Source organism: Suricata suricatta, chromosome 1 (assembly GCF_006229205.1).
Source record: "Suricata suricatta isolate VVHF042 chromosome 1, meerkat_22Aug2017_6uvM2_HiC, whole genome shotgun sequence".
Classification (NCBI taxonomy): domain Eukaryota; kingdom Metazoa; phylum Chordata; class Mammalia; order Carnivora; family Herpestidae; genus Suricata; species Suricata suricatta.
In genome coordinates, this window is record NC_043700.1 from 110,148,213 (window position 1) to 110,175,951 (window position 27,739).

The 27,739-nt window shown below is 41.0% G+C and overlaps 1 protein-coding gene across 9 annotated transcripts in view; it reads right to left on the reverse strand.

Annotated features, from left to right (window-relative positions):
* NPNT (nephronectin) overlaps positions 1-26,516 on the reverse strand; it is a 78,044-nt gene extending 51,528 nt beyond the window's left edge. For 5 of the 9 annotated variants that reach the window (XM_029942407.1, XM_029942373.1, XM_029942415.1 and 2 more), the window contains exons 1-3: positions 26,317-26,516; positions 24,057-24,157; positions 9,007-9,057 (exon numbers count right to left, since the gene is read on the reverse strand). In XM_029942407.1, the coding sequence (XP_029798267.1) occupies positions 9,007-9,057; positions 24,057-24,157; positions 26,317-26,387 (223 nt within the window). In that variant the 5' untranslated portion in view covers positions 26,388-26,516. The remainder of the gene's footprint in view (positions 1-9,006; positions 9,058-24,056; positions 24,158-26,316) is intronic. The other 4 variants (XM_029942423.1, XM_029942388.1, XM_029942425.1 and 1 more) reach the window with 1 other exon arrangement.
* Between the last annotated feature and the right edge of the window lie 1,223 nt (positions 26,517-27,739).

Genomic DNA, 27,739 nt, shown 5'->3' on the forward strand with positions numbered 1-27,739 from the left:
TGAGCTTTCAGGAGCCAGCACACACCAACTCTTAAAACCTGCTGCAGATAGCAGGTCAGGGGTGAAAAACAAAATAAAACAAAAACAAAAAAACCCAAAATCAAAAGAATAAGTGGTCCATTTTAGAGTGATCTTCTAAAAACATCAAAAATAAATGATACACTCGATTTGGAGGAGACAAATTTGGAATTTGTGTCTGTTGGTGCTAAAGGTTAATCAGAAAAAGCAGCATTGCTATTCTGGCCTTCATGTGAGTCACAGATAAGAACTCTGGGCCATATTTGGAGGTCCACTTTCCTCTGGTATCATATGTAGTTTAGCAGCTCAGTAAATAAAAGTCAGGTGAGGACCAGACAGTCAATGAATGACAGGTTTTTTCCCCCAAAACTGGATGTCAGAATGAAGCCCAAATGGGCAAATCACACTCAAAATTTACTAACACTCCACAGCAATCTCCAAAATGCCCTTAAAATAACCTCTCTGTCATTATTTTAACTATAAAAAGAAACACGTCTCAACCGGCAAAGCAGACATAACTCTTTCATGTCACATGCCCCCATGTCTTCTATGTGACTACAATCTACAATTTTACTCTTAGAAATTCATCCTAACTGAAATAGCTGGGGCTCTGAGAATTGAACAGTTTTATGACACTGCTATGTAATAAGTTTTTTCAAATAAGTCAGGGAACAATTAAACTCCCACCTCAGTTCTATATGATATTTCTTATGTAAACTAATCACACCGGAGTCAAGTATCAATATTTGAAAAGCTAAGGGCCTGTTGATATGCCCAAGCAAGTGGTGGGGACGGAGACAAAGGAAAAACCAACTCAACCTCAGGTGTTATTAGTAACTGGAGAAGGATTTTTCTAACGTAAATAAGATTGTCTTTAGGGTCCTAAGAGTCATTTGTAATTTTTCCCATCTACGTTGTGTTGCTGGCCAGATATGGCACTATTCAAAGTAGAACAAAGAACCTCATCCTCCAGGGTACCTGATTTAGAACCAAAGATGACACAGAACTATGCAAGGGTAGGCAGCAGAGGGAATGGGTACAAAACTGGGAGACTGCAGAGAGCTCTCATTATACCTAAGCCTCAGAGAACCCAACTACGGAAACACTCATTGTCAGGGAAACAGGAACATATGAGGGGAAGATTCTTTTTCAAAGAGCAAGTGCCCTTGGGAGAGAGAGAATTGCTGAAAGAAGCAGGAAACAGCTCAGTGCTGCACTTACTCAGGAGACCTGAAAGAACGGAGGCAGAAGTATACAGGACTCCACTGGAAAGAACCCTGTGCTACTCCCTAGGACAGGTAAGACCAAATCTGGAAGAAAGAATCCTACTGTTTTTAAGATCTCCAGAGAAAAACAACTCTGCAGCCTTCCTAACAGCCTGTATCCGAGTGTCCACTGTCCTATTTCTAAATCTCAATTCCTGCTAGTAGTAAAAACGAAAATAAAAATGCCTCTGATTGTTCCACTCTAAAATATTATGTATTAAATGCTCTCAGGAATACAGAGCTCATTTTATATGACTGGTTAAATTCATCCTCACAATATCCATATAAGGCAGGAAAGAGACAGACTTGATCCTCACGTTACGGGCACAGAAGTGGAAGCACAGAATGTTAAGTGACTTGACCAATTTCAGAAAAAAAATCTTATCCCAGTTTAATGGTCAACCCACTAGTTCATTTTCCATTAAGAAAAAAAAGCCAGAGGGGCGCCTGGGTGGCTCAGTTGGTTGAGCCTCTGACTTCGGCTCAGGTCAGATCTCACGTTTGTGGGTTTGAGCCCCACGTCAGGCTCTGTGCTGACAGCTAGCTCAGAGCCTGGAGCCTGCTTCCAGTTCTGTGTCTCCTTCTCTCTCTGCCCCTCCCCCTCTCATGCTCTGTCTCTCTCTGTATCAAAAATAAATAAAACATTAAAAAAATAAATTTAAAAAAAAAAGAAAGAAAAATCCAAATAAGGTGCTTAGGACAGTACCCATCTCACGGTAAGAACTCAGTAAGATGGTAGCTATAATGAGGCTTAGTTAAGATGGCAAAGAGGAAAGGCTCTGGTGTCTGAGACACTGTATTAAGAACAGAGGGAATACAGATCAATGAGATGTCAAGTCCTCATCCCCAGGAGGCCAAGTCCAGTAAGGAGAGACAGATGTAAGCAAAGATGTCTTAATAATAGATGCATTTGTAAAGGATACTGAAGAGGAAATGATCAATTACATAGGTTTAAGAGAGCCAGAAAAGGTTTTGGGAAGGAGTAAAAGAAATCTATAAGATAACTGATTTCATAATGTAAGAATTCATTTGAATATAAGGAAGCACATTAAAGTATTTGTTTTCATTGAAAATACTTATATTTATTTTAGCTGAGGAGATGATGCTGTAATTTTGAGGTTTACTGAGCAATCAATGCAAAGGCCAGAAGATTTTAATGGAACCATTATCATTTCTTTCAGCAACTAGAATTCCTATGTTTAAAAGAGTCACTGACATAGGTAAGCATCTGACTCTAGGTTTCAGTTCAGGTCATGGTTTCATGGTTTGCTTCATGAGTTTTGGTCCCATGTCAGGCTCCCCATGCTGCGGGTGTAGAACCTGCCTGGAATTCTCTCTCCCTCCCTCTCTTACTCATTCACTCTCTTGCTCCCACTCTCTCAAAATAGATGAATAAACTTAAAAAAAAAGTCATTGATATATAATGAATTGAGCCATCTAGTTGCGATTTTTTAAAAAATGGAATCACTTTTGTGACTGTGCATAGACTTGATGGGAGGCGCTTTGTCCTGCCTACTTAAAAAAGCAAACATTAGTTCATTTACTCTTCAAATTTATCTGATGAAAAACCTTAAACATAAATTAGAAACAATCTAAATGACCATCGATAAAGGACTGGGTAAATAAGTGACGGCACAGTGGCCTTTCTGCTTCTAGTACTGTGGCCTTCAATCCAGGCCTGATCTACCATTAGAGGGACCTCACCAACCCAAGATTTCACTATGAAATTCTCCTCCTTACACTCACTCACTGACTCATCATCATGTTTACCTAGCTCATTGTAGTAGTTCAAACTCTAACACCACATTTCTGATTTGACCCCTGCTTACCCCATTAGCCTCATCTGCAATCACATCCACAAAAGTAGCAACTAATTGCAGTCCCCAGAAAACAACATACTTTGACACTTCCATTCTATTCCATGTAGCATCCTTCCTTCCCTTGTCTTCTGGACCAACATCTACTCAGGCTTCAATACTACTCAGATTAAACATTACCGTCTCCAAGATTTGCTTTACACCCGAATTCTGACTTTGGAGCCCTTCTCAGTGTTTTCATAAGCCTCTGTGCATACCTCTAGCATACGTTATTTATATATCATCATTAGTTACTTTTCTTATCTAGTTCCATTAGACTTTGAGCTCTTTAAATACACAGTACCTTCTCTGAAATAGCATACAGTCTCCTGACAAAGATGGATATGACAGGTGTACAGGGTGTTAAGAGAATACAGAAAAAAGGAATTTCTCTGTAAAGAGGGAGGGTAGCAAAAACTGTCAGGAAAATCTTACAAGAGGAAATGTGAACTGAATCTTAAAGGATGAGTAGGAATTCACCACATGGATGGGTGAAGTGCCTTTCATGCAGAGCCAAGAGCACAAGAAAATCCAGAGATACATGAAGCAGCAGAGAGTCTGGAAATACAATAGCAGTCACTCCTTTTGAAAGTGCCTATATAGCGGAAAATAGTCCTTCAAAGTTAAGGCAGTTGTCAGCCTGGAGGGCCTTATACTCAGAGAATCAGGAGTTCATCCATAATTGCAAACAATCAATGGACTGTAAACAGCAGATGCCACAATCACACTATATTTTATGTGTTTTCAGTTTCTTTTTGGAACCTTAATAAAGAGTTAAGATCCATGATATGTAACAAGGTCTTAAGACAGCCAAATTCAATATGTTCATTTTCCCAGTAAATTGTCCTTCCTGAAAACTATACTCTGGTTCTTAAGATTACGTCTTGTGCATCTTTTTTTCCCCTTGTATACAGAGGTGTCTGGTCCTTACACCTTCACGAGTGTGCTGAGCTGAACTAGACAAGACATGGTGGAAGTTACCGCACTGGTTACAGAAATGTGTAAGATGCAGACAGTAGCTTCATGGAACTAACCATCGGGCAGAAACGACACAGATCCACAAACAACCACAGGGCAAGGAGGTATGAGACAGGATCCAGGCACATGTTACAACTAAATGCACAGAAAGGAAAGGAGACCTCCACTGCTAAGGTACGGAAGGCAGGGAAGAGAAGGTAGCATCTGAGCCAGAACTTGAGGCAGGGCTGGTTTTCAGTACGTTTTCTAAGAAAACAAGAATTAAGAAAGAATACAAACTTCCAAAATATGTGTGGCCATTTATTCCTAACAATGATTCACTTGTAGTTGAATATTTGCTTAGAATTAGGAGTCACCGTGATGTAAAACAGAAAAAGTCAACCAAAAGCAGGGGTGGGGTAGGGAGAGAAGAATGTAACATTTGTACAAGGTGATTTTTTTCCCAGTCAAAATGGTTTTCAAAAACTTAAAACTAGGGGCACCTGGGTGGCTCAGTCGGTTAAGTGGCCGACTTCAGCTCAGGTCATGATCTCACGGTTCGTGGGTTTGAGCCCCGCATTAGGCTCTGTGCTGACTGCTCAGAGCCTGGAGCCTGCCTCTGATTCTGTGTCTCTCTCTCTGTGACCGTCCCCCACTCAGACTCTGTGTTTCTCTCAAAAGTAAATAAACGTTAAAAATTTTTTTAAAAAATTAGAACTAGTAGATAAGATTTCATCCGACATGTAACGTACTATTTTCCCTCTCCTACATTCTTCATACACCATTTAGGTTGATCCTCGGTGAACACAGTAGCGATGATTGTCAATGCTGACTGAAGAAGCCGAGGGAGGGGAGGGAAGCTTTGTGTAGGACTCTGGTGAAGAGATCATCAAATCACAACCTGGGCCCTATTCAAGTCTCAGCCCTGAGCTCCAGACGTGGAATCCAATCACATACCACACCATCTACTGCCAAGTCTCACTTAAGCCCTCCAAACACCACATTGAACATGGATGTTACCATCTGCACTTTCTTGAATGTTCTCTAGGTCATGGGGTAGCACACCAGAAATGGGCATCATTCTTGATTTCATCTTCTGCATTCCTCACAACCATCACCATCAGCCACCATTTTACTGAATGTGAAATAGTATACGCCAGTTACTGAGCCATGTGCTTTGTAAGCATTTTCTCATTTGATCTTCATAAAAACCTAGGAGGTAGGGCTCTTATCTGTACTTTAGCAAAAAGGAAGCTATTGTTACAAAAAGGTGAAGTAACAGTTCATAGTGGCAGCAGCTGACCCACCAGCAGCGGGTGTCCGCGAAGCCCAAGCTCCCTACCACTGTCCTGATGCCACATGCCTCTCCCTCCCTTTTTAAAAATGTCTTCCAACCCTGATCCTTCTCTGGTTCTCACCACCACTACTTAAGATAAAACCTGATTGCTCACCAAGTTTACTGTAATAGCCTCTAATCCTGAGCCTCAAATGGCTGTTCTCCATATTGCCAATCAGGAAAACATTCAGAAATTAGCCCCAGAACCTCAAATGCCTATAGAGGCCCCAGGCATTTGCCCTGAAGGAGTAGGCCCCGTGGCAAAATGGAGTACATGCTTTTCCCAAACAGGACAACTGCTAAGCAACCCCAGCCTGAGTCCCTGCAGCAATACAGGACTCCTGACTTTTATTTATTTATTAATAGTTTATTGTCAAATTGGTTTCCATACAACACCCAGTGCTCTTCCCCACAAGTGACCTCCTCCATCACCACCACCTCTTTTCCCCCCTCCCCCTTCCCCTTCAACCCTCGGTTTCTTTTTCAGTATTCAAGAGTCTCTCAGGTTTTGCATCCCTCTCTCTCCCCAACTCTCTTTCCCTCTTTCCCTACCCCTGGTCCTCCATTAGGTTTCTCCTGTTCTCCTGCTAGACCTATGAGTGCAAACATATGGTTTCTGTCCTTCTCTGCCTGATTTATTTCGCTTAGCATGACACCCTCGAGGTCCATCCACTTTACTACAAATGGCCAGATTTCATTCTTTCTCATTGCCTGTAATATATATATATATACCACATCTTCAACAAAGCCTGAAGCTGATATCCATTTTTCCTGTGAAACACTGACAACGATTTCAAGAAATGTTAAAATACTCTGGGGGAAACCAAATTCACCTGTATGCTACATCTGACCTATTAGCACAGCTTATAACCTCTGAAATAGAAATTTGACTATGTAAATTCCTCGATTAACATCATTACAATGTTCCACTACAACTTTGGAACAAAGGCTATAATCTAAGACGACTTCAGAGGCTTCCATGAGTCAGTCCATTGCTACTTCTCCCACTGTGTCTATTATCTGATGCCCTTCAAACACATACCCCAATGCCAGAGTAAGGTGCTTACGTTTCCCAGAAGTTAGTTTCTGAAGTTTCAGTGCATTTTTCTGTCTGGTCAGGATGCCCTAACTTACCCTCAGGATTTAGCCAGGCCAGCACTCCATCACTTCTGATTGGGAGCCTCACCCCTGAGATATGCTTTTGCTATACCCTATGTCAAAACACACCTCGTGCCCAGTATTGTCCTAATATGTGCCCCTTCTACACTGACAATGAACAACATGGATGCCTTCCATGTTGATAATAAGAGCTTCATCTTATTAGAATGATATCTACAGTGCAGGGATGTCAAGCAGGTAAGAGCATTCAGTACATATCTGTACAATGAATGAATCAATTAAACACCACCAGGTCCATAAAATCTTCCTGGATCCCCTCAAGCAAGAAGTATCTCTTCCTCTGAACAATCTCAATTCTTTGTCCCTCTTTCCTACTTTAGAATTCTAGCAGGAATAAGAGATAATCATCTTACCAAATTAGCTCCTCACAAACAAGAGTCTCTCTCCCAGCACCTAACCCAGGTCCTTATTTCTAGTAAGTTCTCAAATGTTTGTCAAATAAATCACGGTAACTCTAAATATAATTCTACCATTGAGTTCTAGTTTCTTCCAGTTCCTTCTCCTTTGGGTAGCTAGCCAAATCCATATTCCACTTTGAGGTATGGAAATGGATATTATTAGGGACGTGGGAAAGAAATGGTTCAGAAACACAGACAGCTATTTAATGAAAATTTTATTTTAGAAACGAATGTGAGAAATCTACTTCCAGTGGATTACTTTCAAAAGACGGGCATAAAAACATGCTAATCCATAGATATTAGGAAGAAAGTATTCTATATATTGTTATTTATTATGCTCTCTATATATTCCATATATATACATATATATATTCTATATTAGTGACCACACACAAATAATAGCAAACATTTATCAAGAACTGTTCTGCATGAGACAACCATAGCCAGTGACAATTTTGCAAAATAGGTCTAAAGATTAGGAAATCTTTAGATTTCTGTGGCTCAGAAAAATTAAATTAAAAGTCTACTATCTTATAGTTGGTAAGTCACAGGGATAGGTCCTGAACCTAGGTCTGCTGGTGACAAAGCCCACATTCTACAGTTTGACTCTTGAACAACATGGGGGCTAGGGGTGCCAGCCCCCTTGCACTCAAAAATCTACGTATAACTTTTGACTTCCCCAAAACTTAACTACTGATAGCCTATTTTTGACTGGAAGCCTTACTGATAATAGTTGATTAACACATATTTTATGCTGTATATATTAACATGATGTATTCTTATAATAAAGTAAGCTAGGGAAAAGAAAATGTTATTAAGTAAGGAGAATACATTTATAGTACTGTACTGTATTTTTAAGAATTCATTCATAAGTGTACCCATGCATTCAAACCTCTATTGTTCAAGGCTCAGTGTACTTTCTCCTGCATTGCTTCCTTAACCTCAGCCATAGCTCTGCTAGTTAAACCTATTAACTCTTCCTAAGTACAAAATACATACCCTGTGATTTTTTTGTCTTCCTTAACAAAGAAATTCTTTAGCTTTTATTTCTAGCACTATCAATTTTTCCCCTAAATGTTTTTTATTGAAATCCTCTCTTAAGGTGACTTCAGCTGAGGTTGTGATCTTGCTGTCCGTGAGCTCAAGCCTCCTGTCGGTCTCTGTGCTGACAGCTCAGAGCCTGGAGCCTGCTTCAGATTCTGTGTCTCCCTCGATCTCTCTGCCCCTCCCTCATTCATGCTCTGTGTCTCTTAAGTAAAATAAACATTAAAAATTTAAAAAAAAAAAAAGAAATCCTCTCTTAAAAACATTTTCTATGACATATGACAGTATCTTTTACCTATCGGTTTAAAGTACATTGCCTTCTGGGCCCCAATTCCAATAAAGAGAATTTCACCTATTTGACCAAAATTTACCACTAAAATGTCATAACGGTGAATTGTTAAGTGACATTATTCACTTCCAAAAGTATTTTAAATGAGGAACCTTTTTTTTGTACCCAAACAACAACATGAATATTGTTAGGTCCTATTACAACATCTTTTATATGTTATGCAATAAAAATATTTCTTACCTGAATTCTTCCTTGGAGAATTAATGAATATGAGATACAATTCCCTCAGGTTAATGATAGGCTGATGTTAGTAATTTCATTTGGTGGACTTTTTTTTTTTTTTTTTTTGCTTCTTTAAGTATTAAAAATATAAACTGTCCTTTAAGTTAGAATGGAGGTCAATTTATTAGATTCATAAGACAGGAGAAAGGAATTATAAACTGAAAGGGAAAAGTTTAATGTAATAACTGAAATAATATGTACTTACATAATTATGAACAGAATAAGCACATCTCTAAAATATATAGTCTTCTCCGAAAAAGGCAACTCAAAAACACAGCTAAGGTTAAGTTTTATTGATAGCTTTGTAAAGTTATTATTTAGAGGTTATGCCTTTCAAGACATAGATTAGCCAAAATTATTTCAAGAAATATGTTCATCTAACCTTTGAGCTGGCACCTTATCCTGGCTATTCTCTGCCTTAAGACGTAGAAAGCTGCAAAACAAATGTCCAAAAAAAGAAATTCCAGATCTTTTCTCTGTAAGGAGGCTGGACTTGGGTATTTAGCAACTTGTTACATTCCCGGAGACTTACACATATTCAACTCTCAGTGCTTTTCTGAAACAAAAAACAATCTAGGACATGTTTAAAATAGTAATATTTTAGTCACCATTTTGTTATTAAAAAACATTTTGTAACAAAAATATTAACAAAGTGAAGTTGTGCTATTCTTTCACAGTCCAAATTCTAAATTAGAAGATTTCAGACCGCTCATGGCACTGTACCTTATCAATCCAATTTTTCATTTTCAGAATATTAATTTTTGGTTCCAAGAGACAGTATCCTTTTATTTAATGGGTGTTGGACAAAATATCTGAAAAAAATTAAAACTGTGAATAAATTAGTAACCAAGGCTGGTAGTTTTTAAATGGATAGATCTTTACTTACCTGTTTCTTACATATTTTGTGTTCCCTTCTCTCTCCAACTTTGGGAGGAAATATTAAGGTTTGTTTTTTTCTTTCCTTCCACGGCATTTTCTTCTTGCATGGCTGCTTTGGTTGTCAATAGCAACAAGAATTACCATGAAAGCTCAGCCATTTCACTTCAAGATACATGAATAACCCGGTTTAATGAAAGTAAACGGAAGAAGCTTGAAACAATACTATAATGGTTAGGGTTTGACCAGCCTAGAGGTCCTAGAGTTAAGGGAAGAGAGAATTTATTGCTTCTCTGTGAATTAACACCTTCCTTCCTTAAGGCATAAAATATTCACTTTAACTTTTGATTTGTGTACTTATTTGGATAAATTAAAATTAAGTGAAGGGAGCCTTTCTTGGGGTAAGATCACATGAAAAATAGTCCAAGCCCAATTTGACACAATTAAAGTAATAATTTAACTATTGATCCAGAATGATTGTTCTGTATTTTTAAAGGCACATATTGTTTTTCATATACACACACATATATACATATACATGTGTGTATATATATATATATATCTCTGCTTGTTAGAGACATTTTTCATATTGGTTAGGTTTATAACAAATTAGTGTTTTATTTCTTATCGTTGTTGATGTTAACTTTAAAAGAACTCACCATACCTTGATGTTGACACATTTCTTAAAATAGAATAATGAAATATATCAGGTACAATCTTAACAAAAGGCTGAAAATACATCAAAGCATAAATTGGAAATTACATTCTGGATCACATATTAAGGACAACTGTTTATGCCTATGGTTATGTATTATAAGGGAAAAATATAAAAGGATACCGTTTCTTTAATACTCTTTAATTGCCAATTGTGAATAATCAAATTTATTGAGAAAAACATATTAAATGATTTTAAATAAAGGTAAACAATAAAGAATAGCAAACATCATTACTTTCTAACTCGTTATATTAGTACAAAGCAGCGAAACAGTTCTGTATAGTTTACTTTCATCTTCTAATATCTTAACGTTGGGTCACATTTCTCCTACTTTACATAAGTCAGCCTTAACACAGATAGATTTAGTAAAATGTATGGTCTCGATTATGTATATCCATTACATAAGACTTCTAGCATGAGATTTTAGCCTATGTTTTAAAATTTGCATTTTTAAAACTATACAAAACTGCATTTTAAGTCAACGCAATGTTAAACCCGGAGTAGATTATTTCCAGGAAGTTTCTAGGTAGGGTCTAGTCTCTACTGATGTATAAGGAAATTTTCACAAGCAACTATCGCCACAATTTTTGTGGAAGCTGTCAAAAATAAATGCCCTATGTGTATTTTTTTGTAATATAGACCCCACTGTGAGAAGTACAAAAATAGGATTCACCAGCAGCACACAGTATGGAAATACCTGCCCCATCTTTCCTCCACAGCCCCCGTCAAACAGCCACAGTAGTAAATACATGCCACGTGACAGCAAAGCCACTCGTAGTTTACGAGTCTGGACTCTTTCCTGTCACCTAACCAAGAACCACTGCTTCATTTCATCTGAGTGTTCATACTATGAGCTCTGTTGAGGGTTCTCAGTGATAGAAGGCATGGTGAAAAATAATAAGCACTCTGATTTTATGAAATTGTGACTAATATAATCCAGAGAAACTCAACTATTTGGAAATTAGTTTTTCTTGCCCATAAAACACACATTTACAAATATGAAGTCAATCCTAGATTTTGAACATTAAAAAAAAATGGGAGAAGAAACCCTACGGGACTGGGCCCCCTATTATTCAAATGTATGTCTGTTTTCTAGTGTATTGTTTACTTTGCTATAAATTTAATTATAAAATGCACAAATGCTAGGTCAAACATAACCTTAGAAAAAGAAATAATGAATTGCCCTAGACTAAGACTGGTAAAATTACCACATGACCCAGACAGAAGTCACACAGCCTCTTAAGCAAAGAGCACATTTTTACAGGTGAGAAATGCCAGGTCCATGCATGAAAGGAAAAGGTTCTCCCTGACACTGTACTTCTACCTCTCAACCCTAATGTGCAGCTAGAAAAAGTAGTAATCCTAAAAATTTCTCTACACCTTAACTTTAAACTTCACACATTTCTCGTTGTCAAAAAAGTTTACATTATATATTAGCCTGGCAAACTCTATTCATAGACAGTTATCCAACACTGGACATTTAAAACACCAACATCCAGTACAACAGATCCCACGAATAGCATATTTTGAGTAACTTGGATGATCCCAACTTTTAGTCCACAATTTTATAAGTATTAGAGCTACAGAATTCCAACAGAAAATTAGAGAACAGAACATTTAACAAAGCTACAAATCATTTCTTTATATTTTCCCCCCAGTTCCCCCAATAGTTTCAGAAAAACCATTTCTGCCTTAGTTGGTAAAAGAAACTATACATGGGAATGTCTTAATTTTTGGCCGTACACAGACAACATGATACGATGAATCTTTTAATTCACTGATGATTTTAAGTCTCAATCCAAGGGACAAAGGACCTTGAACCACCATCTATTGGAACCACCATGAAATCTTTATGTAACCACATTGAACGTGGGACAATATATCCACTAGAAGCTATTACCATAGTAAGTGTATGTAATATAAAATCAACTCTAAGCATTTATGCATGTTAAAAAAATACACCTACACTATGAGCTGCAATTTGTGTTTATCTTTGCTATTTGTGGGCCTGCAAACATTTGACTAAGTACTACAAATCTTAACCCTGAAATAAAATAGGAGGTACCAAAGGCTTTAGAAAAATATCTTGAGTGGCAGGAAGCTTATATTTGGATGTCTATCTATGGGGTTAATTTCTGTAAATGTTGCAACGCAGACCTTTGATCATTTAGGGATCTCTCCTAGAAACCAAGTTTGAGAACTCTGAAGTATGAAAATAAGGCTAAAGATTTTTGGGAAAGAAACACTGTTTTTGGCAAAGTAATCATAAATCCAGAAATTTTCAATTGTTTCTTCTTCTGTGTACATTAGTACAAATTTAAACCATGATAACATATTTCCCAAAATTTTACCATAAATCAATATTATCTACAAAAGGCAGTCCTAATCTTGTGACCTGATGATGGAAATAGGAAATAGGAAAGCATGTCCATCCTGGAGAATTTATATCATTATCTACAGAATGGCTAAAAAGGTACAGACCAAACGAAATGTTCAGTTTTAAAATTTAGTTGACTCCAGGGGCACCTGGGTGGCTCAGTCGGCTGGGCATCCAGCCCTTGATTTCCGCTCAGGTAATGATCTCATGAGTTCGCTGGGCCCGGCCCTGACAGTGCAGAGCCGGCTTCAGTCTCTCCTCCTTTCTCCACCCCTCCCCTGCATGCACTCGCCACAGGCGCATGCGGTCTCTCTGAAAACAAACAAACTTAAAAAAATAAATAAAATGTAATGGGCTCTAGATTATCCACATGCAAATAACTAATGGCAAATTGACTCTCTCCTGGCACCTAGTACCTGCCAACGAGGTCTCTACCTACAGCCCTCAGGCAAAGTGTGGCAGAAAATGACGGTTTCTAATGAAATAACTAGAAAAAAAAATTTTTCCCCTCCAAAATCAACTACTGCATTCTAAAGATAAGAAACTGGTTTGCATATGTATATCTTTTTCCCTCCATAATAACAAGTTCATTTAATACTGTTTCATCAGACTAAGTTATACCAAAATTCTTGGGAAATCTACAAAAGAAAATGGAATGAACACAAATATCTTATCGCTTTTTACCACACATAATAGAACCAGTGACCAATTGGTCAAAAGTATTCCTTTATGCTGGCTTTATTAGTAATTTTATTAGAAATTCTATCATGACCATAATTATCTAATTATGCACTACTATTAAATGAAAGCAGAAAGGTTAAAAGCTATGGAGTGTTAAAATGGAAAATTTCTTTAATTTGATATTATTTAACTGAACTCCATAGTTAGTAATAAATCATTTTTTAGTAACTAGGTATACCTTTTGCAACCAGTTTGCCCTGGTAGGTCACCAAGGGTGCACTGTCAATCACATTATGCCTATTCTACTAATATTTTTCTATGGTTGTAATGACTGATCTCACTTTGAAATGTTTTCAGGCCAAATTATTTTGGCTGCATTCTGTGATCTTTGAGAACTGATCGTTTATTTATTCCCATGAAAAAAGAGAAGGTCTTGGCCCTAGCCATGTAAACTTCTTAGCTCCCTACTAGGTTGACTGTCACAGGTAACGATTCTCAGACAGGTCCAAGTCCTGGTTGGTACTGACCTCTGAGGAAAGGCACTCAAAGCTCCTTTCTCTGCTTCTCCCTAGGCGATGGGGTACTGACTGGATTGGTACCCTGAGCTATTTTTCTTTGAGAGAGAGAGATACTCTGAGGACCTGTGTGCACCAGGGTTCTAGGCTCTATCGCCCCCTGGGGCTTGAGGACTGCAGGAGGATCAGTTCTTCCTCACACCCCAGTGGAGTGAAGTCTGAGTCTGGTTAGGAACAGGAAGAGTCCTTACTACACATTCCACTTTGTGTCTATTCAAGCCCAAGTAGCTTACTTACAACAGCCCTTCATGAGATCCAGGGAAACTGGGGTAACAACTCAGGGTCATTTTGGCTCCTTTGCACATCTGTGACAATCAGGAGCTTTGGGGAAATGAGCACTGGTCAAGGAGTCTGGTGTTCCCGGGCTCTCTGGCTCTATTTCATTTAACAACTCAAGTAGGATAAATGATGCCTGGAAGCAAGGTTTGTGCCTCATCTTTTATCCCAAGCCATAATTTCTTAGAAATGAATAAAACCACAGCAAAATGGTGATGAGCTTTTGTGCTGATATCCAATGAATATAAAAGTAACTCATATAAATAAAATTGACAAAAAAAATTCTCCCACTGATTTATTCGCAGATAGGAAACATCTATCTGCACTCCATTTACAATGCCTCTGAATACCAACTCTATAAACTGTTGACTGATCTTTAAAATAGGAAGGAAGGAAACAAGGAAAGAGGAAAGGAAGGGGAGGGAGAGAGAGAGCGAGCAAGCAAGCAAACAAGCAAGCAGTATGGAACAGACTTTAATGACACAGCGAACTTCAGGACATTGTTAGAGATTTGAAACGGTCTTTTCTAACCTGGAATTGTCCTTTAAGGCCTAACGAGTTCACAAATCACAGCTATTCTGGGCTGTATTGAGCTGATATATCAGAAACTAAGTATGTAGATAATGCTTCTTAAACTTTCCATGAACTGCTCTCTCTCTCTCTCTCTCTCTCTCAATAAACATTAAAAAAAAAAAAACCACCACCAGCTTCATGACAGAAATGTTTCTTTGGCCCCTTCCACGCTACCATTCACTCCTACTCTGCGAAGGACCACGTGAAAGTCTTCTTTCAGAACTACAATGTGGGAAAAGCCATAAATTCCCCAAATAACTAGTCTAATTTTCCCATTACATTATGAATTATATGAGCAATAACACCTTTCTTTTTCCTTTGGCTACCAGAAGCTAAGACCTAAATTATAAGACATATTTAGGACCCAAGTCTTACATATCTATATTTTATGTATTTATTTATTATTTTTTTAATGTTTAGTTTTAAGAGAGAGAGAGCAAGCAAGCAGAGGAGGGGCAGAGAAAGAGGGAGGGAGACACAGAATCCGAAGCAGGCTCAAGGCTCTGAGCTGTCAGCACAGAGCCTGACACGGGGCTCGAACTCACTAAGTGTGAGATCATGACCTGAACCAAAGTCGGACACTCAAATGACTGAGCCACCCAGGCACCACTTACATATCTACATTTTAATAAATCTCCTCCCAACAGCTTGTCTTTTATTCTATCCTTTGTTTTCTCCCATTAGCCCTTGTTAATTCTGTTTTTCTATCTTACTGCATGCATTCCTGGAAGCTACCTTCATATCCTTCCCCAAACAAGGTAGAACATAAACAAATAGAAACAAAGAAACGAATTCTATTATCTTCTAAACTATCTTCTAAGGAATTAAAAATAAGAAGTGGCTGAAAAGAAGGTTTCTACTATGTAATATTATCCATGATTTAATCTCCTTTAAATTACATATTTTATCAGATAATTTATAAAAGTAAAATGAAGAGTTCTTCAATTACTGTACTTTCAGAACAGTAGGATGTCCCTGAAACTCTCCCCCATCTAAATGTATGTAACGGAAATGACGAATATGAAAATATATTGATTGCAGCACATTTATTTCATAAAACCAAATTACTGAAAGTCACCTCAACATGCATAAATAGGGATTTTTAAGTTAATTGGGTATACCCATATAATGGCAAACGGTAGAGCCATTTAAAAGAATGAGCCAGGCTTATATGAACTAATCTCCCAAATGTAACATATGAAAAAAGAAGATATAGGATAGTGCTGACTCCGTGCTATCAATTTATGAACAAAGATAATTTTGCAAATACTTAGAAACATCTCCAAATATCACTACGAAACAGTTCCTGGGGGTTGGAACTAGGTGTCAGGAAAACAAGGAAGTTAGAAAGGCTTACCTTCACTACCCTCTCCCTGTCTTCAAGTCTTCTAATTTTTGACTTAGGCATGCATTTAATTTTTAAAATAAAATGATTTAAGCTTATAATTAAGATAAAGGTTAGAATAACCAATAGAAAAGTTACACCTCTGTGGTTTTAAAGTCACTTTTTAAAAGCATTTTGACACCAATATTTTAACATTTCCTGAAAATCTCTTTATTATAACAGGTGTCCCCCAAAAAACTTTATTCAGATATCAAAATTCTATATAATCCTAACAATAAAAAAGATAATACTATATACATAGTGATAAAAATTATGACTGACCCTTAAAGATCCTGAAAGGTCAATGAATTAAGCAATTCTTAGCTGAATGTATAAATCTTTCCTAAGTATAAAGGACTTCACATCCATAAAAAAATAAACTGATAGGCACAATGCCAGGTGGAAATCTTGGCAAATGGACAAACCTCACTCCATCCTCACAATATCAGCCAGCTGTCTATGGTCCAAGGAGAAAAGGGGGGACAAATGGTCCTTCACTGACTTATCAGAGGGGTGTTGACGGGGAAAGAGTAGGGATCAGAGTATCCAAGAATCAAGCAAGAGATCAACTTCTGGATATGGAATTGCTGGAACCTTAAGTCGGCAGTCCAATCCAGTCTTCTCCATTATCAACTTACTACCAAATAAGAAACCAGTGACCTGGGGCGCCTGGGTGGCTCAGTTAGTTAAGCATCCGGCTTTGACTCAGGTCATGATCTCACAGTTCATGGGTTCGAGCCCCGCATTAGGCTCTGTGCTGACAGCTAGCTCAGAGCCTGGAGACTGCTTCACATCTGTATCTCCCTCTCTCTCTGACCCTCCCCTGCTCGTGCTATCTCTGTCTCTCAAAAAAAAAAAAAAAACAAAAACAAAAACAAAAACATAAAAAAAAAGAAACCAGTGACCAATCAGTCAAAAGTACGAATGCATATGCAGAATATACTAGAACACATCCAAAATGGTATTTCTTCATTGTATATTCAAAGTTACTTATTTTAGAACTGTCTGTATTAGTAAAAGATTAGAATCAACACAAATGTCCATCAACAAGAAACTGATTCATAAATTATGGTAGAGCCATCTAACAGAATATTACAAATCACCCCCAAAAAGAGTGAGCAGGCTCTTCATGTGATAAAAAAAGCTTTCCAAGATAACTTAACTCTTTGTTAAGGAAAAGAAGCAAGGAACAGAACGCTGTATATAGTATGCCTTCCATTTGTACAAAAGAGGTGGGGTAGAGAAGATCTAGGAATTTGCCCCTAAGTATATAACATCTTTCTGAAAGGTACAAAAAAGCTGATAATATTCCTTGCTCTTGAGAAGGGAAATTTGAAAAAATAAATGCACTTTCCCTGGAAAAATAAATATTTTTAGACAACTGATGGGAAAAAATGTTTAAAAGCTGCACCAAACTGGTGGGAAAGGGGTGAAAGCACCTGTGTGGGGCGGTGAGGAAGGAGGGGGGCTGTCAGAACCTTCCTCTCCTTCCCCTTCATCTCCAGCACGATGAAGGCCCCGCCGCTGCGACCGCTGTCCTCCATTACTCACCGAGGGGTGCTGCGTGGACTCCCTCGACATCACTGGATTATCGTTTTAAAAGCACTCAGTTGATTGAAAAGACTCAAAATGCATATAACATGAATTCTACAGATAAAAAGTACCCTTCAAAAATGCTGTCTATAACAGGGAATGAAGTAGGAAAAACACACCTAAATTCCTCAAAGCTTATCCAAAAGTTTTCAGGTAGAAACACAGCGTTGTTTCCAGGGCCAGAAGTGCCCCCTTGGCCCCAGAGTGCACGTCCATGCAACTCGGAAGCCGCACACCTGTGGCAGCGGACCTAGCAGCGGACGGGGCAGCGGCCAGAGTGCTTCCTTCTACGTGGCCGGAGGTCCCAGCTTGGGAAGTACTAACATTTCTAATCCATAAAGGTTAAGGCCTTCCCAGATTAACTTTATGAGGGGATCTCAGGAAATTAGTACAGCTTAAAAGTATTATATAAAGATCAGAAAAGAATGAAGAAACAAAGTTATTTCTGGGAAACTTAACTTTCAAGACTCCACATACTCAAAAACTACCTGTTTGAAAAGGTCAGACTTCTTCAACACTGATTTTAGTTTGGAATCTGCATTCCAAGACCACTTGAAGTTACCCAGAGTACATAGTGTTCTTAAATAACCTTTTCACGGGAAGTGGTAGTTGAATAATGTTAAACAAAAACTTCACTTCCTGAGGGTTTGGAGATGCAGGTTTCATGCTGAGAGTAGTTATAAGATTGTCCACTGAATTGCTTTTATTCCTACCTCAAAAAACAGGAACAAAAACCAAGAACCCGAATCTGCATTCCCACCCCAAAAGTAGAGAGGAAGCTAACAACTTTAAGACCGTGAAGTGTGCTCAGCCCCATTAAACTGGCCGCAGACCTGCCTGCCATCTTCAACACAGCTCCCACCTGAGACCCCAGTTACTCCTGTAAGACTGTATGGACCATATGGGAAAGATAAAAAAGGTTTATCTTTCACATTCACTGAAGGTTGCCCCAGTTATTGACTAACTAGGAATAACCGCTCTTTGGGAGAACACCATGTATGGCCCTCAAAGCTGATTCCAGTGTTCCTCATTTACTCTGGATTATTTCAAAGAAAAATGTTCAAAACCTAAATAATCAGAGAAAGGTGTAATCTATAGAATTATGTGCTAGGGACAGGAAACCAGTACAGGGAGCAAAAATTAATAAATCGTGTTACATTTCAAGTTTCTGAACCCAGATACAAATAGTGAATGAAATATGAGATTTAAACGTTTCATTTACTAAATCAAAACCTCTGCTAAAGCTAACAGCCTTTTCATTTGAAATACAGAAAGAATTTAACAATTTGCTCTTCAGTCTTTTGGTGGTCCACAAGCCTTAGCCAGTAATACATATGATCCAGCAAAATTATTTAACAACGCCAAAAGAGTTTCAGAATAAATTACTGTTTCTTCATCCCTATGTCACACTAACCTATAAATTTATTTAACGTTGATAAAAATTCAGAAGTTTCACTTTCCAGGACAAGTGTACAGTTTTAGCCTTTCCTGACCTCAGGGAGGAGGTGGGAGGAAATGAGGTTTAGAATTAATAAAGTCAGCCTCTAGATAGGTTTTATATCATTCCCAAAATCTTCAGAATAACATAACAAAACATCTGCACTTCACTTTGTTTTAAGGAAAAATGATACAAAACCACCCGAATTCAGGTAATTTCCTTCAGAAACCACAGAATGCTCAGTGATCGCCAAAGAACTCAGAAACTGAAGATCTATCTCTGTTGAAACCTGGAGCTTGTATTTTGAATTATTCTTCACACCTCTGAAGAGTGCTTTCAATGAAAACACTGTCATAGCTACGTACAGCCAAATATCTAAGTAAAGTAAACCAAAAGACAACCACATAGAAATACAGTATTTGGATCCTCTATACTCTTACATACTCTTGCCTTAAGGAAGCTCTCAGATGGAGTTCAGAGCTGCAATGTATCTGAGAAATCCGCTTGTAAAATAAAGACTGCAGCTGAGAAAAGTTAACTAACCAGGTATAAAAGTCAGAGACACTCAGGTGGCCCAAACCATGTGGTGCTTTCAGTTAAGAGCTGGTTCTACTGCATACCAGTTGTTTTAAACAAAATACACAACCCCTTAGAAATCTTTTGTACAGAGATCTCCACTAGGTAGAAGAGATTGTTGAAATCATCAAGACAAAGCATACCATTAATATGATGGGAAAGTGAAGGAATAGATTACAGAACAAGAAACAAGTATTTTGTGACAATCTGAGTAATTAAGGTGCTTTGTGCTATAAATATAGAACTGTATGTGTGTTGTGATTAAGAAAATTTACCTTTACCGTAAAGGGCCACAATCAATAGTTGATAAAGATAAAGCCCAAGACAATTAAAAATAAGTTTTGAATTCTCAGTATATAGATACCTGTTTAAAGGTCAAGGTAGGTGTAGGGATAGTTTAAACAGGTGATAGGGATTAAGAAGGGCACTTTTGATGAGCAGTGGAAGGGCTGAATCACCATATTGTACACCTGAAATATTACACTGTATGTTAACTGGAATTTAAATAAAAACTTGTTAGAAAGAATATAAAACAAAGAATCAAAGGATAGGAAGAAGGCAAGGATATGCCCTCTAAAAAAACTACGAAAACACGACCTGCCTGTTCTGGACCAGGTCTGACCTTCCACAGCCAGGCAGGAGCCCTGGGATAGAAAGTCAGGTGGCACAGGCAGGAAGTAGGAAGACAGCTCCCTTGCCTGTCTGGGTAGCATCCTTCCTTCCTCAGTCCCTGCTCAAAGGATGAAAAGTGTGCCTGACTGAAGCGTGGTGGCCAGACACTGTGACCCGGGGCGGAGAACGAGCACCACCAGCACCTGCAAAGTCACCTGGCCTCTCCAAACAAGTCCATGTAAAGGAAAGGAGCAAGTGAACATGAAAAGCAGCATGTTCTATGTAAATACATATATCTGACTCACATGAATAGAGTCAAAATGTCTTACATACGCTCGACCAAATGGATTAAACACCGAAGGGTCACCGAACTAGAGACTGAGAGCTGACAAACATAATGAGGGCATGGCTTCCCCCCACTTCCACACATCTTCTAAGGGATAAGTTGGGAAGGTTCTGTGTTTAGGTAAGAATAGTTCCCTTTTGCTTTGCTATGCTAATTTGAAGGAAAATTCCTAAGTGAATTATTCAGAAACACAAGAACCAGGGGACCTTTGATAAGCAAAGGAGAATGGTCCTCATAAGTAAGAACTCTGAAATTATCTAAGGATCAGAAAGGCAAAAACATTTTTCACAGTAAATTTCCCAGAAGCTCTCTGAAAGTTTTATAGGTAATCCATTACCAAGTGTAAAAGAACAGCAAGGCATTTTTTTTCCTTGAATACATGTAGTGACGAAAGCTTTTAATTTTTTTAGTTAAAAGCTTCCTTTAAAAACTAATCAGGAGTTTTCGTGTGTCCCCAGCAAGCCTCTCTTTGGTGTTCTTCCTACTTTGAACTGACCTCTGGCCCCAAATTCCTCTACCTGTTTATAGCAAAACAAAGATGTGGGAACTCGAGGCTGATAAGAGACATTTGGACCACCTGAGATTCTGGAGAAACAAAATATACACAAGGAAACACCCATCTTTGAACTCGTTTTTTTTTTTCATAACTTTGCCATCTGCAATTTTAATGGTAAAGATCCATCTGGCCCTTTTTAATTAAAAGACTATTTTATTGTATCACTGAGAATCTTACAATCATTTCTTAAATTCTGGCAGTCTAAATGCAAAGATACATTTATCATGCCTTTCTAGAAAACAAAGAATCTGAGAGCACGGGTACGTCCCATCCCACAACACTGTTTGAACAGCAGTATTTCTTTATACTTCTTTACTTTCATCCAACACATACATAGTATTTACTCTGTGCCAGGAATTGTTTTAGTGTTTTACACATAACTCATTTACACCTCATGGATGGTCCTATGAGGTATTGTACTCTTTTATATCCATTTTAGAGATGAGGAAAATAAAGCACTGAGAGGTTGAATCACTTGCTCAAGGTCACACAGCTAATAAGCGGTGGAACTGAGGTTTAAACCCAGGAGGCCTGGCTCCAGAGTCCAGGTTCCCTCCCCTCCATTATGCTGCCTTTCAAACTTCCACCATTTCTACGTTAAAGTAAGCTGTGATTTGTGCAGAATCATTTTATGCATTTTTATGATATCATTTTAATAATTGGCTCATGTCATTGTAGCAGCTCCTGCAGATTAAGGAATAGGAAGAAAAAAGATAAATACCATCAAATACTACACTTCACCGCTTTACATTCTGTTAGAAACAAAATGAAGGTAAAAAAAATAATAAAATGGTGCCTCATTTCTGCTGGGAAAAATACTCTGCTAGGAACTTGCTTGGATGTTTAAATTCGGTAACGCCACTAACTTTGGCCTTTACACTCAAATTCAGAATCACCAAGCTGGTGTATATGAGAGAAAACTTATTACATGTAAAAAGACAGAACAGCTCTTAGAAGCTTTTTCTGGGGAATTCCACAGTTGATGAAGCTCTAAGAGACAGAGGAATTTTCTCCTTGGAATTCCTTTAGCACATCTGGCAGAGTGCACAGGGACTCCCCCGCCCCTGCCTGCAGGGACCGCGCGCTCCGCCGGGCTCAGGGCCCTCTGCCAGAACAGCCTTGTCCTCAGTAGGGCTGGGGGACCCCGCACACCCCCAAAGCACTCACCATTCCCTTTGGGAGTGTCCTCCCAATTAAGGCAGCAAAGGAGGAAATTACCTCCATTCCCTCAAAGAAACTATTCCTTTTTTATTTGGAGATGGTGTGGTATGTGTGTGTGTATTGAGCCGGTCCTCTCTTCACCTTTTGATTATCAAAATCTGATCGCTCTTCAAATTCCACACCTGTGGCCTCCAGCTGTGCAAATATTTCTTGACATTGTAGTCTAACTAGAAGAAGACTATTCCACCAGGTACCATTCTTCTTTTTGACCATCTTCCCTTAAAAACAACTAACCAGTCAAGAGGCGCCTGGGTGGCTCAGTTGGTTGAGCGTCCGACTTCAGCCCAGGTCATGATCTCATGGTTCATGGGTTTAAGACCCACATCAGGCTCTGTGCCGACAGTTCTGAGCCTGGAGCCTGCTTTGGACTCTGTGTATTCCTCTCTCTCTGTCCTCCACCCCCACTTGTGTTCTGTCTCTCTGTCTCTCAAAATTGAATAAATATTTTAAAAAATTAAAAATTAAAAACAACCAGCCAGTCAGGCACAGCAGCTTTGCCTAGTTATTTTGTTTACTGGAAACTGGAGTTACTATCATCTCCCTTTGTAAAAAGATGCAATGGCCCAACCGTGCAAAAAGTCTGGCCCCTTTTACCTTTCCATCTCCACCCAGACGGGTCAACCTGTGACCCTTACTCTCCCTCCTCCTCTGCAAAGCGAAGGGCAGATATCATGCACAATTCTCAAAGATGGAAATAGCTGTGGGAACGCCTCGCTTTCCTGAACGTACATGCATTCCTCCCACTGCCAACACATCTGTAAAGCAGGCTCTGCCCTGTCCGGCTCCCGCCTTCCTCACTTCACTTCTCTATTCCTCTCAACTCCTTTCTCGTGAGCCCTGGAATATGAGGCATCCAACTGAGTTCCCATCATCTCACCAGACATGCCAACCTAGCACAATGCCCCAGGAATGTACTGGTTCATGTGCAGAGTTCCTTGTAGGGGAAGGAGGATACAATTCTGAGATTCCCCAAACAGTTGCTGGGAACCAATTTCTCAAACTTCCATGAGGACTCTAATTTCTTCCATTAAAATATCCATGGAAAAGGTAAAAAAAAAAAAAAAAAAATCAATGCTCTGATTTGCCACTTATTCCATGATGTTGATTACTTTATAGAAAATAAAACCGATGCGTTTTCAGAGGTGTTATTAGATTATAGTGGGTGGTCCATTTAGAACGGTCAATACGATCTCACCTCAAAAAAAAAAAAGCTTTACAAATAGGCTACTTTCCACAACACGTATGGTAAGGATTTTATTAGTGCTATTAGGTTCAGAGTCTGTTTAGTGTAAATACAGTCTAGACTCATTATCTTACCCCCATCTCAGAGTCTGGAATACAGAAAAGAAAAAGCCTGATGAGAAAACAGGAGCTGGGGATACTGGGGACAAATGGTACGGTAAGCATCATGGTTGACTCTTCTGTGAATGGCAAAGCTGTCCCCTTGCTACAGGAGGTTGGCTCTGATTGAAAAGAGGCAGGATAAGGAGTCAGGAACTGAAAACTCCCGAGTCAGAACCACACCACCAAGCCTTGCTCAGTAATGAGCCCACTGATGTGCAGAGTGAAGGCATGAACAATGGTGGAAAGCCGCACCCCACGGGGAGCTGAGGTTCCCGGAGAGGATACTCACGCTGACATTGTCCCCAGGACCTGCGGGCCCAGCCCCAGCAGCAGTCAATCCTCCCTCCATAGCGACACAGGCCGATGGATGACACTATCTGCCTGGGCCACCTGCCAAACAGAAAGATTCAAAATAAACATACTTTTGAAATTAAAAATTATTTCCTGTTATTATTTTTAAAAAAGAATTTAAATCACACCCAATAATCTACTACGAACTCCTCCATGCCAGCAGAAATTTAAGGATAAAACTCAGGAAAATAGTTCTGCTGTGATCTAGTTCCAAATTTCAGTTAAACACATCACATGTGCAACACACAGGAGTACGAAGAAAGGGAGGGCAAGATCCTTTCTTAGATGGAAATGGCATCCGTGAAAACCAAGCATTCTCAAGGCTGACCCTCACAGGGTGGCTCTGAAGCTTGAAATAAAACAGATTCCTCAAAGACCCACACCTGTTACTTAGGGGAAATCTAGTTTTGACTGATTTATCATAAACTGAAACGTATTAGATAACATGTTAAAGCAGAAAAAATCTGCCTTATATTTTTGCCTTGGAAAGAAGATGTGGGAAGGCGCAGAAAGATGGGAGTTCCTCAAATCAAACGAAACATAACTCTCTTTGAGATAGGACTCCCGCAGAAAATGTTCCCAGAAACTAAAGTATTAGAAAAAGAAGTTTAAATAAAACCTAGAATAGTTTAAAGTGCAGCTAACATCTCAAGCGTCCTTGTGGTTCACTTTCCTGCATCAATTCCTGTTATATTCCTCACTAATGTAAATAAGGACTAAAAGTATTCAATTTCAAGTATACCAATTTATCCACCAGGTTCCACTCTGACACCTTATTTCCTAAATCGTGTCTTTGTTTAGACTCACACCTGACTTTATACTCCCAGAGGATCAATATTTTAATTGGCTGTTTTAAAAATGAAAGCTACCTTAAAAATCTTAGGCAAAACCATGTAATGTAGTTCTTATTGCAAATGTGTGTGCCAGAAATGCACCACACGTGGGCAAAGAATTAGTTTAATAAAATAAAATAGCCTCTGGCCGCTACCCACATTTTCTTAAACACTCCTAATCTTTTCAATTCCCGTTTCTTTTATCTCCTCTTATGCCCGCCAGCACAAAGCACAAATAACCCCCAACTTTCTATTTCCTCCAACCAGGTGGTAAACACGCGGTTGCTCTTCTAAGCGCTCCGCTGGTTCCCCTCGGTTCCCGGTCCCCTCCAGGTACAAGAAAGCCAATCAATCGTGGAATTGATTGGTTCCAAGATTACAAGGAAAACAGGTGCGGCTGTCTTGAGGGCGGCTCCGAGGCTTCCCGGCGGGGCCAGCGCGGGAAGGGGGGGGTGTGACCCAGGTTAAAATCTCTCCCGGCTGCTCCAGCCCGGTTTGTGCTCGGCGTTCAGGGTGGGTCTGGTCTATGACTGCACGGAGGTGGGGTAACCGAGCACGCCCTCCTGACCGACAGACGCGCGCGCGCGCGCACACACACACACACACACACACACACACACACACACTCGCCAGAGCGGATCCCGAGGCGGGGGAGAGAGCGCCGCGCGCCGCCGCCAGGGGAGCGGCTGAGTGACAGCGGCGACGGAGCCCGGGGTTGTCGGAACCTGTCAGAGCACGCCGCGAGCCGGGCTCGCCCGAGGTCTCGGGAGCTGTGTGTGCGTGCGTACACCTACACAAACACACACGTAGCGCTCCCCGCCTTTCAGTCCTTATTTTGAGTCCTCCTCTCTCAAGAAAACCAAGCGCGGGGGCAAACGGGTCCTCCCTGGAAGCCCGATCGCTTCCTCGCCGCTACCCTTTGTGTGAGCGGCCCAGACAGCTTCGAGCCGGGGTCCGGCCCGGGCCCCTGGAAGGTTCCCCACGGAAGGGCCGTCTAAATCACAAGCCAGAGTTTCCCGACCAACGGCGTCCTGCCCACCACCTCGGCTTAGGAGGCGGACCCGCGCCCTCCGAGCCCCGGCGCCGGCCTCCAGCCGGCTTCCTCCGCGAGGGCCAGATTCCCGAGACGGGAGCCGCGCCTGGGCTCCGGGACTCGCAGGGCGCGCCCTCCCCAGCCTCGGGCAGCCCCGGGTCTCGAGAGCGGTTCGACGGCTCTCCTCCCGCCGAGGCCGCGCGGTGGCCCAACTTCCGGCCGGGGAGACTCCTCTCTGGCCTCGCAACCTGCCGCGGAGGGGAGACCCCAGCCCCGTGAGCGCGAAACTGGCGCGCTATTAGGCGAAGAGGGCGCCCCGGGGCCCAACCCACCTCACGTCGAACTCGGCGGCCGCCTGTAGGTAGAGCGAGGAGCCGAGCACCAGAGCCAGGAGGAAATCCATGTCGGGCGGTGAACGCACCGCTGCGCGCCGGGAACAGGTTGAGGGTGCTGGACGCGGCGGAGAGGCGCGCTCGTCCCCTCGGCTCCAGGGCAGTGCCGCTGCAGCTGTCGGAAGAGAGCGGCGCGGCGAGCAGCCGGACCAGGTCTGCGGCGCGGCGCCGGGAGCCCCCTCTGGCTGCCTCCCCGCGAGGGGAGGTGCTGCAGGGGGAGCTGCGCCGCCCGCGGGGAGGGGCGCAGGGGGCGGAGGGGGCGCGCGTGCGCCCGCCTCCCAGCGGCGGGCCGGGGGTTGAGGGCGCTGGGCCCCTCCGCGGAAAGCTCGGGAGCTGGAGCGCCGAAGGGAGCAGCGTCTCTTGAGGGCCAGCCAAGTGGGGCGAGCGCCAGGCTGCGAGGAAAGTTGCAAGCCCCGCCTGGGCTAGGGAACGCAGGGCGCTCCGCAGGGAAGGGTAAGCCGAGGAGGGCAAGGACCCGGGGCGTAGGTGCGTGCTCCGCGGACTCCGCCCGAACAGGTGGTGGCCGCAGGGACTAGCCGCAGCCTCCGCCGGGGGGCGGAGAAGCCGGACACGGGAGACGTTTGTAGGGCTGGAGCTGAGCAGCGTCTGCAGTTACTGAAACCACACAGCACGACTGCACGACTTGGACAAATTAGCAAAGGCAAACTCCGGGAGTTTGCTTCTCCCGCAGAGTTGGCAAAGGCCTATTTTTTTTTTTTTTTTTTTTGTAACCAACCGGAAGAAATGTTTGGCTCTCCAGTCGAGTTTTGTAGAAGGAACGTGCAGGCTGTTTTCTGTCTCTGCCAGCTCAACTTCGAGCACGTTAGAACGATCGCTAAGGCTGCCCCCCTCCGGGGGCACGAGCAGGCCGGAGAGGGAGGGCTGTTACTACTTAGCAGCCTGTGGTGCCTGATCTTCGGGAGAGCACGTAGAAACCATTTTAAACAATCTTTGTCCTGCTGTTGCAGAGTAAAAAATAATGTACTAAAAGACTGTTCAAATGAAAACACGCGACGACCATCCTAAAATGCACGTAAAAACGTATATCCATTGAGTCACCCCTCTTCTCAAACCCTGCCGCAACAACTCCCCGTGCAGTGATCTGCTATCTCTCGTACCTCTCAGACCTAATCTCCTATTCTTTCTTTTCCTAGTCCATGGCTTCCTTGCCTTCCTCACACCCCCCAGGCGTGCCCCTGCCTTCGGGTCATCGACTGGCAGATCTGTCTGCCTGGATATGGAGATGGTTCACTTTCTCACTACCTTCAGGCTTTGCTCAAATGTTACCTCTTTGAGGAATTCAGCCTTCAAATTTGCAAATTTAAAGTTGCAAGTCGGGGGGGCCCCCCTCAGGATGCCCCAT